Source organism: Enoplosus armatus, chromosome 6, assembly GCF_043641665.1.
Source record: "Enoplosus armatus isolate fEnoArm2 chromosome 6, fEnoArm2.hap1, whole genome shotgun sequence".
Taxonomy (NCBI): domain Eukaryota; kingdom Metazoa; phylum Chordata; class Actinopteri; order Centrarchiformes; family Enoplosidae; genus Enoplosus; species Enoplosus armatus.
This window is the reverse complement of record NC_092185.1, coordinates 12,729,607-12,744,779: the sequence shown is the minus strand read 5'-3', so window position 1 is coordinate 12,744,779 and position 15,173 is coordinate 12,729,607. Positions and strand designations below refer to the sequence as shown.

The following is a 15,173-nucleotide window of genomic DNA, read 5'->3' as shown; positions in this document are numbered from 1 at the left end:
CCTTTTGTATTCCCGGGTGGGTTTTTTTGGTTTAGATTTGTGTTTTGCGAGGGTCAGATCACAGTGTTTGTAGCCATGCCCTGTGGTGGATTCAGCGGGCTGTCCTAGCTGCCTGAGCCGCTCCAGCAGCGGTGGGTCCGGTGCAGTGCACAGCCGGGGATGAGGCCTACTTGTTAAAGCTCCCCCACCACCCCTCCATCGTGATGGCTGATGATCAACAACAACCTGGTCAGAAGCCTGCCTCGGGATTAGGCTCTCTTCCAGCGCTGGTGCCAGGACTCCAGGGGCCCGAGGCTAACGCGTTACAGTTCAAAATAAAGAATTCAATTTGGTAAGGATGGAAAAGATCCTCTAGCAGCCTCACTGTCCTTTTCGCTAGCTGTAGCCTCATAATTAGCGTATCTAGCTTGTGGAGTGGCAGGGAGGCAGTGTGTGTGTGTGTGTGTGTGTGTGTGTGTGTGTGTGTGCGTGCGCGCGCGCGCGCGCGCTGCACAAAGCGGCTGCAAATAACACGAGTGCTCGCGAGCTAACCGTGCATATTTAACCGAAACACGGCCGCAGCGAGGAGAGCTACGCTGTCTGCTACCTGGTTGTGCATTAATAACACGTTAACGCTCGGTTACATACAGCAGTAGTAGCTATAATCATTAGCATCGAGCCATAGGAGGCCATGTGATAGATGACACCAAATCCACCGGTGGAGCTGATGCTCAGGATGACAGGTGTCAAAGCAGACAGCTCCACAGGGACAGCCTCACACTGATTTAATGCTGCTAATGACAATAGGAGATAACGGTGTAGTTACATGTGTTGTGTCTACAGTGGCTGGAATTATTAATACTCAGTTATTTCAGTTTGATTTCCCATCACCGTGCAGTCAATTGTGATTAAAATCTATTATTTATCTGTATAAATCTGTTATTTATATCAACATGTTATGACACACTGCACAGTGGCTTTGGAAAGACAGTAAGGTGTAATTTAATATTGATTAAAGGCACTTTATCCAATCAATCTATGCACAATAACCCACAATGACAAGGTGAAAACACGTTTTTAGAGTTTTTTTGCAAATTTATTAAACATTTAAAAAATGTAATCTCTCATTTACAGTATTTTTCAGTTATTCAGATCCTTTGCATTGCATCCTTTGGTGCACCTGCTTTAATTATCTTCGAGATATCTCTAAGGCTGTGTTTGAAATCCCTATGAGCTCATATCAACTAAAGAGTGCACTATGTGTACTGTCCACCATATTGTTTGTGTGTCCAATTTCTGAATTTGTGAACTCTATAGTGCCCTAAAAACATCCCACAACAGGCTTATTTTACAGAAGACATTTCATCATGTCACTGTAGGAAAAGCACGGGTGCAATTAACAAAATAAATGATGGCTGAATTCCATTTAGCTGCTTTAGTTTCAGGGTCCTGGTATTGTGCATATTGTCAATAGAAGTTAAAATATGAGGTGTTAAAAAGGCCTATGAGAAAGTAGTAGTACAATGGTGCGACACTACACATGTCAATGATTAACTCAACTCACTAACTCAAGTGTCATAAATCTTTAAATTTACCTCTCAGTCAACAGTGTACAGCATTATACTGTATATAGTGAACAAGGGCACAGCCTAGAACTTGATTGGAGTTTTCCTCTTGCAAATTCAAATGTTTGGAAATGATTTTAAAAAGGTGCCCTGTGTATGTAAGGTCTCACAATTAACAGGGCTTCAGTCCAAAAACCAAACCGTGAGGTCTAAGGAGCTCTCCGTGGTCATAGCCATAGGTCTAAAACTTTGAATGTTCCCAGGAGCACAGTGAGCTCCATCAATGTGAACTGGAAGAAGTATGGAACCACCAGGACTCTCTAAGAGCTGGTCATCCAGCCAAACTCTGTCACCAGGCAAGAAGGGTCATGGTCAGGGAGGCGACAAAGAACGCAGTACTGGGTGCTGCTCATCACCTGGCTAACACCACTTCTACAATAACTTCTACTGTGGAGGTGCTTCTCTCCGCGGCGGAGACGGGAAGAAATGAGAGAATGAGTGAATGCAGCCAAATACAAAAAGGACCTTGAAGAAAACCTGTGCACACAACTACAGAGTGGGGCGATGGTGAAGGTTTACCATTCAGCTCAACAACCCAAAGTCTGTGAATGTCCTTGAATGGCCCAGCTGAAGCCTGGACCCCAAACAACATCTGTGGAGAGACCTGAAGATGGCAGTTGACAAACGCTCCCCATTCAACCTGAGTTTTAGAGCATCTTTCAAGAAGTTGAGGCTGTAATTTCTGCCAAACAAAAAATCTAAAACATGTTTTTGCTTATTCAATATGGGTTATTGTGTGTAGACTGATGGCCTAAAAGTACATTCAGTCCATTTTCTATAACACAATAAAGTGAATCTGAATACTTCCCAAAGCTACTGTTTAGCATGATATCTGAGTAGACAAAAATGTCACATTGTCTTGATTTCAATCACATTTTACAGCATTGGTGATGAGCATATACAATTGTGTATCATAATTTAGGATATTTAAAAATTGATATTCAAAAATGACAGTGGTAGATAATAAATTATATCAATACGTTGTGTGGCCCCAGTGTGGCCTGGCTGACTTTTTCATCAAATATACTTAGCTGAGATAATAACAAACTCCTGCATGTCTCAATGTTATTTTAATCTGAGTCATATTTATTCACATTTCTGGCTTTTGTTCTCTTTCTCATTGTAGCAAATCTGTACAATCAAAAGTGGACAGCATATTGGTGAGTATCCATAACAGACTATTCTCTCTTTTTTTATTTGTTATCGAACACTGTACCACCCCCTTATCATCAAAAAGTCACATATAACTCTGAATTGATGGATCATAAGGTGTGCAGCTTAGCTTTTGTTAAGAAAGAATATATAAATGTATGTTTCATGCTGATGAATGGCTCAGTTGTCCTGCTATATATAAATGACTCAAGTGAAACAATGATGCTTACATTTTCTTACCTAATATTTACATCACAGCAAAGGATTTTATGATAACATGAAAGTATGTACTATATTGATTTTTTTAGAATTACAATAACCGTAGTGTGCATTATGTTGGCCTGTAAATACACGTAGATCCAATTTTTCTCAATATACAAAGGAACAACTTTTTTTGGCATGTGACGTGTTTATCTCTGCCACGTGTACAAGATATATCTATTATATAAATATATCTATTTATGCACATTTTGTTGCTTTATCTGAGCTGAAGTGTCCCACACCTTGTATTCAGCTACAAAGTCATGTCAGAGCTACATGATAAAGCTTAGTCAATTTTTTTGTTACTAATAAAAAAAATAGCTAAGAGTCTGTATTTTAAGTCTGTCTGGTGTTTGACTGATTTCAGCCAACCGGTTTAGTCCCTTTCATTACAAGTCCTGATAAAATATCCACCATGTAGCACTTTAGATGCTTACAAAGTGACACTGTTGCACACAGCACATCCGACTGGGGCAAATGAATGTCTAAAATACGCATTTTGGGGAAATTGTATTGAATATTGTGTCTGTTTTTTTCTTATCCAGTGAAGTAAATACCTGGCAGATCAAAATGCTTCATCACAGTCATGGAAAATTCCATCCTGTGAATCCAATATTATGTTACCATAAGCAATAGTGGACTAATGCCACCAAAGAAAGGGATAGCTCACACAGTTAGAGCTGCAACGATTAGTCGAACAACGGAAAACTAATCAGCAACTATTTTGATAAACGACGAATTGTAATTTTTCAACCAAATAGTAAAAAAAAAGTCTTGTTCCAGGTTCTCAAATGTGAAAATGTGCCACTTGTCTTGGTCTTACGTGATAATAAATTGAGTACTTTTGGGTTTTGGCTATGTGTCGGACATTTGATGAGGTCATCACATACTGTGATGGGCATTTTTCATTGTTTTCTAATGTTTTATAGACCAAACGATTAATTGAGAAAATAATCTACAGGTTTATCGACAATAAAAGGAATCGTTAGATGCATCTCTACACACAGTATAACACCCACAATACATATCGTCACATTGCCGAACTTCAAATTGACTCCATCCTCCTTCATTATAAAAGAATTCAGCATTTTTCCTGCGTGTATGGAGGCAATTTTCAGAAAGGAATAAATATGTGGATCAAACAAGCATAGGAACAATTCAAACCACATTAAGTGGTACAATATTACGGCCTTGGACACATTTAAATGTTAGGGCTGTTGTTTTGAAATGGAACCTGGAATATACAGGTGGTGTTTGCATTGTGTAGCAGTTTGCCGTATCTGAGACGTGATTTTGTAAATGAAAATCAAATTATGAAAATGAAGCCAAACATCCAAGGTTATCTACGTTGCCAGTATACATGCTAATGACACGTCTAAAGGCCATGCAAAAAAAAAAAAAAAAGTAAAGATCCAACCATGGTATAAGCAGGACTCAGACAGGTAATGCACTCTAAGCTTGTTGCAATGGAGTGTAGTAAATAGCCTTTTCATTCACTGCTCATTGGCTGACAGCTCTCACGTCATTCATTCAAGTATTCGTTCCCCTAGCAACAAAGAGGCAAATAGAAAAGGAAGAGGTAAGATGAGTCCATTCTTAGAAACCAATTGAGAAGCAGATGGGGTGGAATCAATAGTAAAGTACTTGTGTGCAACCGTCGTACCTGTGTGGTATTTTAAAATCGGTGCTAAATTCTGAACCAGATAGCCTAAATTTTCTGCGTACATATATCTGTTTGTCCTCTGCCAGTCCAGTTGTTAGGACCAAACACTTAGGAAATAAGATTTTGAGTCTTTTGATCAAGGACACCCTCTGTCTTCATTCTGCGTTTGATGTTACTCTCATGAAGCATACATTTATAGATTCTGTATGGGGAAAAAATGTAAAAGCTTTAGGCTACCAGACTTCTCTTTCCTTTGTTTTATATTAGTAATCTTTTTTTTTTTCCTCTTGTGATATTTTTGTATTTACAGCAAGATGTTGAGAAGTTTACAGACATCGAAAAACTCTACCTCTACCTGAAGTTGCCTTCTGGTCCCAGCAGTGGCAATGATAAAAGGTATGTCACAGACACACACTCTCCTCAAGTTTTCCACTTTGCACTTTTTTTTTTCGTCTTACACACACACACGGCTGCTTTGTTATGGCTCTCATTACATTATTGGCACTGTTGTCTCATTGCTTGTTAAAAATTAAAGTCACTATCCACTAGCTGCTACTACGCAGGCACCGTTTAGGCTGATAGCTCCTAAAAATTATGTTGAATTTCTAGTTTTAGTTTTGCTTTGTGACATTTTTATTGGGGTGGGGGTCATTGGTCACTGGTGAGTTTTTTTCTTCATACGAAATTATCATTCATTTTTCAGCTGTATGATTGATTATCATTATGAAGCAAACCACTGATATGTGTAGATTTTTGCTATACCTAGCTGTCTGTGTTTCATTTGTTTCCCCATATCTATTCATCACCCCAACCCCCCAATTCTGCCCATTTGGACTGAGAATGAGAGGGGGTCCTCCACTCCTGGATTATGGTATTAAAGTTTCTGTATTAACAAGAAATGATGCATACAAGTCAAGGACACTGCCTCACCAGATTTATTGTTTTTATGTACTAATTTCAGTGATCAGAGTTCCATGTCATCAAGCCGTACTCAACAGATGTATGCTTTCAACTGGATACGGAATCACCTAGAAGAGCACCCAGAGACTTCCCTCCCAAAGCAAGAGGTGTATGATGAATACAAGTGAGTGTGTGGCCTCACTGAGGGGTCAGGGGAGGTGAAGGGGAACAGAATATACCGTGTGTATTACCACATAATCTTATGGCGGATTATCTTCTCTTGCAGGAGCTATTGTGACAATCTCGGCTACAATCCACTGAGTGCAGCAGACTTTGGAAAGATCATGAAGAATGTCTTTCCTAACATGAAGGCACGTCGACTGGGCATGAGGGGCAAATCCAAATATCCTTTAATTCTGATGAACAAAGTCTTCCTATGCTTTTATTTGTCTGTGCTCTACTTTATTCTGTCCACACAGTCTTCAAACTGTGAGCAAGTTACATGGTATTTGTAGTGGTGCCATTCAGGTGCCAAGATTTGAAGCGGCAGATTCTTTCTGCTGGCATGTGACTTAGTGACTTAGTTAGAATAACCATAAAAACTATCCAACACCAAAATTCCAACTTCGAATGGAGTTTAAGAACTATTTGCCTTATTTTGCCTGGTGTTCATGAAATTAAATTGCATTATTAACTAATCATGTTGCATGCAAATAGGTTGATAGACAATTGTAGCTAAATAAACTTCTGCTGTTAATAACTTTATTTGGCCTAAAGACCAGCTTGCAAACACGTTGTTCATTTTACAAATAAACAATAAGCCACTGTTATTGAGTACTATTGCAGGCCGATGACGGGAGCCCTTGGCACAGAGCTGAAAAGCTGTTGTTGGCTTTGAGGTGTTTTTTAAGTTTACAATTTCAGCCAGATTTTCAGAGAAGTTAACTTTTGCTTGGCCCTAGAAGAGGCTAAGAGGAATAGACAAACCCAACATAGAATCTGCATATTACTGTGTGTACATTTCTGCATCCAGAGTCATTATGTTTCAGACACCTTAACTCCTTCTCACATACTGTTATAGCGGGTTAAGGAAGAAAGCTTTTGTTCACATGCCGTCCTTACCCAACCTGGATCTGCAGAAATCTGGTGATGGGGTAAGTTACCCTGTAAAAACTTTGAAAACATACAGTAAATATCTTGTTTAACAGTCTGATGCTCATCCACCTGCTGCTCTCTTCTGTCTGACTGTAGTGTGAGCTGATGGAGCCGACGGGTCAGTCCCCGAGCGCTGAAGATGAAATGAGATCTGCAGCATGTGGACTGGTGTGTGAGTGGGCCCAAAAGGTCCTGAGTCGTCAGTTTGACAACGTGGAGGACCTGGCCCGCTTCCTGCTCAATAGCCACTACATTGGTACTAAGTCCATGGCTGCACTCACTGTTATGACTGGAACACCCACAGGTAAAGATGTCCTCTGATCTGCTGGTGTGGTATTGTGCTGAACATGTAACTAGGTTAATTCAGCTGTCTGTAAACCATGTCTAATGTTAACCACCCCATTATGGCATTTTAGCCGAATATATGTGTGCGATAATAAACATAGGCTTTCAGGGGACTTGCATTGCGTATGGCTCCGCAGGTCTGCACCTCGCTGTCTGCGCACTCTTTAGATTTGAAAGATTCCAAATAAATGATGAATTCTTGGAAAATGTATTATCAAACTAAATACATAATGAAAATGTCACCCAGTGTACTCTCAACAGTCAGATCTCAGCCTGACACAGCACAAATTAAAACCAGCTTAAAACTAAAAGGAACAATTGTTCTACAGAGGCAGGAGCGGCATCATCACTTGCATGTTCTTGAATGAGGTCTTATTGGAAATCGTCAATTCTTCATCAGTGAAGAATTATAATTACAAACTACTAAATATTACTAAAATATTGTATATCTTGCATACCAAGTTCAATGGTTTGCTGTGAAATTAGAATTAAATTGAAATAGATGGTGACATTAGGGCTATTATGGTTTAAGATTAACAATGGTAATAGGAAGATTTTTCCAATATACACTGTGGGTTAGGGTTTTAACCTAATTTTGAATACTTGAAAATACTCTTCATAGTACTCTCCTTGCTTAAATGTACACTGCAAGTCCAGAACTACTGAAACTGCCGCTATTGTGCCTGTTTGAAGTGCTTTGCTCTCACTGACACTATGTCTTTGCTAATCATAATGCTTTGATTTTTTTTCTTCACTGGACAGGAATGAAGACGCCAACTCCAGCCTCTGCGTTTGTGCCCACAGCTGAGGCAAACTCTTTCCAGCCCCAGGTGAAGACCCTGCCCTCTCCCTCTGTTGATGCAAAGCAGCAACTGCAGCGCAAGATCCAGAAGAAGCAGCAGGAGCAGAAGCTCCACTCACCCCTCCCCAATGAGACCCAGATCAAGAGAACGGAGGCCAGTACCCCCGGCCCCACCATCCCCTGTGGCAGCCCTGCTCTGCTCTCTCCTCAGCCCACCATAGGCATCGTAGTAGCAGCTGTCCCAAGCCCAGTCACGGTATGTAGCAGAATTTTTTTCCACTAATTATGTTCAGATATGTTATTGTTAATGTGTCTAAAAGTCATTTTATATTCTTCCCAGGTACAGAGAAGCAGGCAGTTAATGACGTCGCCCAGCCCTGTAGGGACAGCAGAGGGGAAAGTGTTGCCTGTGAACTTCCAAGTGGTCACTCAGTCTCTTAAACAGTCCCCCAAAACTCCCCAGAATATCTCAGCTAGTCCTGTGGGTGATCGGCTGGCACGACACGGTACACGGTATGCCCAAATTCTGCCCAAGCCCTCTGCCACCAGTGCCATCACGCTGCGCTCACCCCCCACCCTGCTCATCACCAACAGCCCCATAAAAACTGTGATGCCCACTCCCCACGTCAGCTCAGTCAACGTGGTGAAGATGACGGCCATCGCTCTGGCTCCCAGCAGCAGCAGTACAACCGTGCGTCCTGCCTCGGCGGGTGTGAGTACTATAGCTGCTTCGGATGATTCCCAGCATCCACATGTTGTGAGCTTGGTTGCCCCTCAGTCTCCTGCAATCAGACACAGTGTCCCAGTCTCCACCCCAACCCTCTCCGCTGACACCAAATTGGTGTCTGAAGCTGGACATGACACAGAGAAAACTGCTATTGGGGCCAAAGAGGAAAGAGTGGCTAAGTTCAGGGCTGCCAGTGAACCAAGCTTCCTGGTTAAGTGTTCTCCGGGACCAGACAAAGGGGTAAGGATAAAAAGTGACCCCACACCCCCTCCCACCTCTGTAGCTGTAGCTGTGACTCAGGACAGCAATAACAGTAACTGCCATGACAGTACTTTGTATTTGACTGTTGATAATCAGAACTCCAATGGCAACATGTCATCCAATGGCTCCTCCGCTGTTACAACATCGAAGGATCCCTGTTCAGATGCCAAGAGCCCCAGGAAGCGCACAGGCTCAAGCGGGGAGTCCCATGTGATTCCTGTAAAGAGGGTGTTTATCTCCCAGCAGCCACTGGCTGTAATTGACAATCCCAAACCTGGAGTCAGTGCTGCAGTGAAGAGGATCCCCAGACCAGGAACCCCTGCCAGACCAGAGAGTGCCCCTTGCAAAGTGACTGTGAAACACACCTCCATAGGGCCCACACAGATCCTTGCACTCTCTGACTCGCCCATCACACACACTGAGGGCTCCCAGACTGTTGTCAAACCCCAGGCCTTGATGGTGAAACGCGAAGACCATTCACTCAGTACTGATACCAGCACTGGAGCAGCTGGAAACAACACGTCTGATCAGGCATTGCTACAGCAGATCATACCAGCCAACTCAGGAGCACACGAAGCCTCTGTGATGAGTGACTTAAAGAGCACAATGTGGGAGGAGGGACAGCTTGATGAGCTTCGGAAGCAGGCGTTTGCTCAGCAGATACCAGCAGAACACAAACAAGCCCCTACTGACCAACTTTCCATTATAGCTCAACCCCCCGAGGCCTCAGGCCAGCTCACCCTCACGCAGGAGATGGTTGACTTTGCAGGTTCTCAGCCCAACATGGACTACTTCCCGTTCAATGATGATGATATGACCCAGGACAGCATTGTGGAGGAGCTAGTCCAAATGGAAGAGCAGATGAAGCTGAAGGGTCTGTTCAGTAGCTGTGTTGATGTGTCTTTACAAGGCCAGTCAGCCAGCAATCAAGGCTCTATCCTAAATGCTCACCAGGCCGGCACGACCTTCTACCACTCTGCCCACAGCAGTACCACTCCTGTCCAAACTCCTACTCCGACACCCACTCCAACCCCGACACCCACCCCCACCTCTGAAATGACACTTGGGCACAGCCTGACGAGAGAGAGCCCCTGCTCCCGTATGGCTACCATCACCCCTGTGGATGGAGCCATGGGTCGCCACACCCCCATCAGCACACCACTGTCCAACTGCAGCAGCAGCGTCCCTCCAAGCCCGGTGGAGTGCAGGAACCCTTTTGCATTCACTCCCATAAACTCAAGCATCACAGGTTATCATGACGCCAGCATTGTCTCCAGCAGCCCTGTTAAGCCCATGCAGAGGCCAATGGCAACACACCCTGACAAAGCCAAACTAGAGTGGATCAACAACCGCTACAACAGCAACTCTGCAGGTCCTTTGTCCAACCATAGCATTGGCATTCTGCCCAGCTACCAAGACCTGGTCGATGACCAGTTTCGTAAGCCACATGCCTTTGCAATTCCGGGCCAGTCATTTCAGGCTCAGTCGAGACAGGATTCTGCTCACTTTGGGCGTTTGACCCCAATTTCCCCAGTACAGCAACAGCAGCAACAGCAGCAGCAGCTGGTAACAGGTGTGACTACTCCCACTAAACAGGAGAGTTTTGCTGTGCCTGCACCGTTGGACAACAAGGCATCAACCTCATCTGCGTCCAGTACTTTCCGTTGCCGCAGTGTTAGCCCTGCAGTCCGCCAGAGAAACTTCAGTGGCAACACCGGCCCTCCAACCACCACCACGAATACCACCACGACCACCCGAGCTGTGGTTTCACCCTTTAACTCCCCCATCACTTCCGAGGTGCTCAACATCCTGTCCAACAGCCAGACAGTCAGCTCTGTCCACAGCATGGTCCAGCGTAGCCAATCTGTACCCCTGAATATCATGATGCAGAGTGAGATGCTGCCAGTGCAGGGTCAGAGTAACACCGCCAAAATCACCAATGTTCTTCTCAGCAAGATGGAAGCTGATGGGGATGATTCTGTCCGTGGCCTAGGCATAAACAACCTCCCCTCTAACTACACGGCCCGTATGAACCTCACACAGATCCTGGAGACCACTCCTGGCTTCGCTGGAGGAACTGCTCACCAGACTCAGCTACCTGTTAGCTCCAGCCCTGCTGCATTTGAGCTCCAGCAGCATGGCTACCTCACTACTGGCAGTGGAGAACAGGTGAGTTTCTCCACTGGGGACAGCCAAGCACAAGCAGGTCCTGGCGAGCAAGACCAGCAGCAGCAGCAGCAGCAGCTCCAGGAGAATCCTGTGCAGACACAACCACAGCTCCTTCTCCAGAGCACACAGCAGCAGGAGGTGGAGGACGAGCAGCAACAGCTGGATTTCAACAACACTGTCAAGGACTTGTTGGGGGATGATGGCCTCAACCCCAGTTCCCAGTTGGTGGGTCAGGTAGCTTCGGAGCTCAACGCCGTGGCATCTGACTTCTCAAATGACATCAGACTGACCTCAGATCTGTCCAGTAGCATCACTGACCTTAACACGTTGGACACCAACCTGCTGTTTGACCCTAATCAACAGCAGGAACAATATGAAGACTCAACACTGGAAGAGCTGAAGAACGACCCGCTTTTTCAGCAGATATGCAGTGATACTGTGAACTCTGGTTTTGACTGGCTAGAAAGCAAAGACCAGCCTACTACAGTAGAGATGCTGGGCTAATGTTATCTTTTACTCTGTATGATTTCTGTTCTCTGTTGTTTGTTTGGTGCGTATGTAGTATATCTGTTTTTAAACTATAGTTTGTTGGGATTTGTCTGGACTTTGCCATTTGTTCTGTTAAAAGTGCCAGGCTTACCAGAAAATCTCTCCTACTGACGTTCAGTTACTTCTCTCCTTCTTCATTTGTCACCCAGAGTTTCAGTACTTAACCACTTTTCTCCCTCATCTGAAATTAGAAAAGTAAGCATTTCAAGTAAAAAGTGTGGCAGCATGCACTTGCAAAGAGCAGGTTTGTATGGTATGAACATTAAGAGAACATAATCTCCCATGTTATAACCAATCAATAATGCAATATTTGTATTTAACAAACACTTAATGAAAGTGAGATGGGTAGGAAATTTGGCACAAAAGACCAAAAACGTATACTGTTGTATACTATTTTCAGTGTGTGCAGTTCAAGTTCAACCAAATGGAGACAATATTGGGATTGTAGTATATGCACATAATAGCTGTAGTACATTTGCCTGCCATATCTGAATATTAAAAAGGGTAGCATCTCATGCTACCAGGTGCTGAATTTCTGACATAATCTTTATACTTTATCATATACCAAATCAGTGAAAACTGATTCACATCTGAGCATTGTCCAAGAGTGAAATTTTCTTAAAGCCAATACTTCTTGTACTGTTTAATATCTTAAAAAGGGAGTAGATGAATCAGTGGGGAGAAGATGGGAATTCAGGCCACCTTGTGGACTACATTGAAAGGAATCAACAACTGGCTGCCTTATTCCCAAAGTCCAAGGCCTTATGCCATCTTTAGAGAGACTGTATATAGTATAATGTTAAGAATCTTCGGAACCATCCAGAGCTTCATCATATCAAGGCAGCTGTTACTCTGATATTTTCAGTACTGTTTCTTATTGTTTTTGTTCTGCAGTGTTACAATATAGATGCGTATTGTATAGGCTAACAACAACACTGTGTGTGCCCTTATCAGCAATGGATTTAGAGGAATTTGATATGCTGTCATTTCATGAAAACCATGGCAGGCACACTTTCAGTCATGAGATTTTTTTGGGCATGCTATACTCCCAGCTTGGATAAGAATATCAATGGTATGGAGAAGGCTTAGTTACATAGAAGGCTAGAGGCTGACATGTATGTTTTGATGTCATCTTGAGATCAAGAGGAAATGAAATTATTATGTTTGTGGAGAATCCAGCCTTATTTCCATGCCAAAGATGATCTGTTTGAATAACATGAGATTATTACACATAGAGACACTCCTTGTAAACATTAACAACAATGGGAAACGGGCAGCCTCGGAGATATAAAGTTTTATTGCATTTGAGGAAAAGGATTAAGTTGCATAAATCTTATGTACAGTATGTAAATTTGTGATATGGTCACTGTCCTATGTTTTATAGGTAACCATGGACCTGAAAGCATGTTGAAACCATCACTGCTAGCCAGGTAGGCTATGTGATACAGTAGGATGCTTGCTTGAGTTTTTGGCTATTGTCAATGTTGTATAAGTCATGTTTAAGCTCCATCTGTAAATAGGATAGATACATAGAGATTTGATGTATCAAGACACTATATTATGGCCATTATTCTAGCTAAGTATGTGCCATTTAAAAGAAAAAAAAAGCTTAACAGATCTATAGTCGGCAAGATACTGTATGTTGTGTGTTACATTTCTGGCTCAATGTGTCGTAAAAGTAATGCTGTCTGGTCTCGCTTGCTGATTTTATTTTACTTTTTTTCTATTCAAAGATAATAGGTCTCTGCGGTTGCAGAAGTGATGTGTGCTTTGAGCAGGATCAATAGCATGGTATATTGAGAAAAAAAGTTGTGATACTGTTAGCTGGTTGCGAACATCTCTGTGACAGACATTGTGCTCAAAGCCTTTCAGCAGACACTGGAAAAAATGATTACTCATGTTTCAACAAACTTTGGAGGTTCACATTATTGCACTAAATTTTTATGACACATGGCTTTGCCACATCTTTATGGACAAATGTAATGATGGATGCCCACAAAAAAAGAAAAAAAAAATTTTTTATGACAAGATGAGTAGGGAAATTAACTGTCAGAAAATGACTAATTGTCTTGTAGCAAAATGTGCATTAATCTCAGTGAGATACACATTTCTTACTCATTCTCATACATGAGAATATAAAGCATCGAGGGAAAAAAGTTAAATAACCTTTTAAAACCTACATGCTCATTATGTTGATAAATGATTGTACGCACGCATGTGTGATGACTTCTGTTGTACTTTGTATTCTTGGTAACCACTGTCTTCTGTGATTTGGGCAGGTTCTGTTAACCAGACTGGCAGTGCTAGTTTCATAAGTTACATTACTTTTGTTGTGTGCTGTTTACTAAGTTAATGTTGTTCTATATGTTGATGACTGTTTTCTGTCGATTTTACATATTCTTATTTTGCGAAATGCATTTGTGAAGAAATTTAACATTTTCTCTTATTTCTTTCTTTAACAATAAGGCACTGATATTTGAATTTGAATGAAGGAAATGCACCTCTTTATGAGTACAGGAGCTCCATCAAGCAGTGACTCTGATTCTTTACCTTTGACTGACCCAGAACCAACTCTGTTTGACTATCTTGTCCATTTCTACCAGTAGAAAAAAAAACCCTCCTCTGTGGTGTTGTCTGGTGTACTGCTTAATGTACAGTAGCTTGTTAATATTGCAAACGCGTTGTTTCTTTTTTCAATGGAAAGTACTCACTGGTGAGATTTTTAAAGTGGTTTTAAAAGCCAATAAACTTTTTTAAAGAATGTTCTTGTGTGTTTATGATCTGATGATTTTGTATTTTACTGCAGTAAATAAAAAGATGCTTCAAAGCATGAGAGAAAGTAACTGTACAGGACTTAGTAGTCATTGTAGTTTACAAATGGTCATACTAGGCATTAATAGTTGAATTGGCTGATTTCTTAGCTGAACAATTTCTATATTAGGTGTCATTGCCGCTACTGTTAGAATATCACCAGGCAATGACAAGATTTCAGGAAAGGAATCTAGGGCACAAACATTACAAGACAAAAACAAAGTTTTGATCGGACTGTCCCCAGCTTATGACATGAAGATATTGATTTTTCCAAACATTATGTTAATACTGATGTTTATTTGTTTTTAGTCAAATACTGCACACTTTTAATATTTTAGCAGTCAGGTCTATGCAGAGCCTTTCCATCACCCTCTTGGCATAAGGTTAGAGGTCATCAGCTCTTCAAATGACCTCTAAGGTCAGTTGGGGGTGGCCTCTCCTGGAGACAAGCTCCAGCCAATCAGAGCCCAGTTCGTTGGTCTGCTGCTCTGCTTTCCCAGGGCCTCCTGTTATTCATAACATGTTAATGACCTTAACCCTATTGATCATGGCCAAACAGCCTAACCTTAAGCCATGTGAAGCCCAGCGGTAACCTCGACCCCCACACCACAACATTTGGCAACGTGAGTCGACAATACAGGATCATGTTTCCTGTTTGTATACAACATATCAATAGCCAAAGGCTGTAAAACATGAGGCAGCAATACAGATAACTCCCTCACTCATTTGTTTATTTTAGGCACTGACATCTTGCCATCCTTTTCACACCTAAAA

The 15,173-nt window shown here is 42.2% G+C and overlaps 1 protein-coding gene across 1 annotated transcript; it reads left to right on the top strand.

Moving 5' to 3' along the window:
- Positions 1 to 203: 203 nt before the first annotated feature.
- Positions 204 to 11,569, top strand: LOC139286772 (DNA-binding protein RFX7). The gene is made up of 10 exons (XM_070907685.1): positions 204 to 331; positions 2,731 to 2,764; positions 4,991 to 5,076; positions 5,447 to 5,551; positions 5,642 to 5,764; positions 5,867 to 5,983; positions 6,650 to 6,734; positions 6,832 to 7,039; positions 7,843 to 8,138; positions 8,223 to 11,569. Exons 1-10 carry the CDS (start codon positions 204 to 206, stop codon positions 11,541 to 11,543), a joined length of 4,503 nt encoding a protein of 1,500 aa, XP_070763786.1. The 3' UTR covers positions 11,544 to 11,569.
- The last annotated feature ends 3,604 nt before the right edge of the window (positions 11,570 to 15,173 follow it).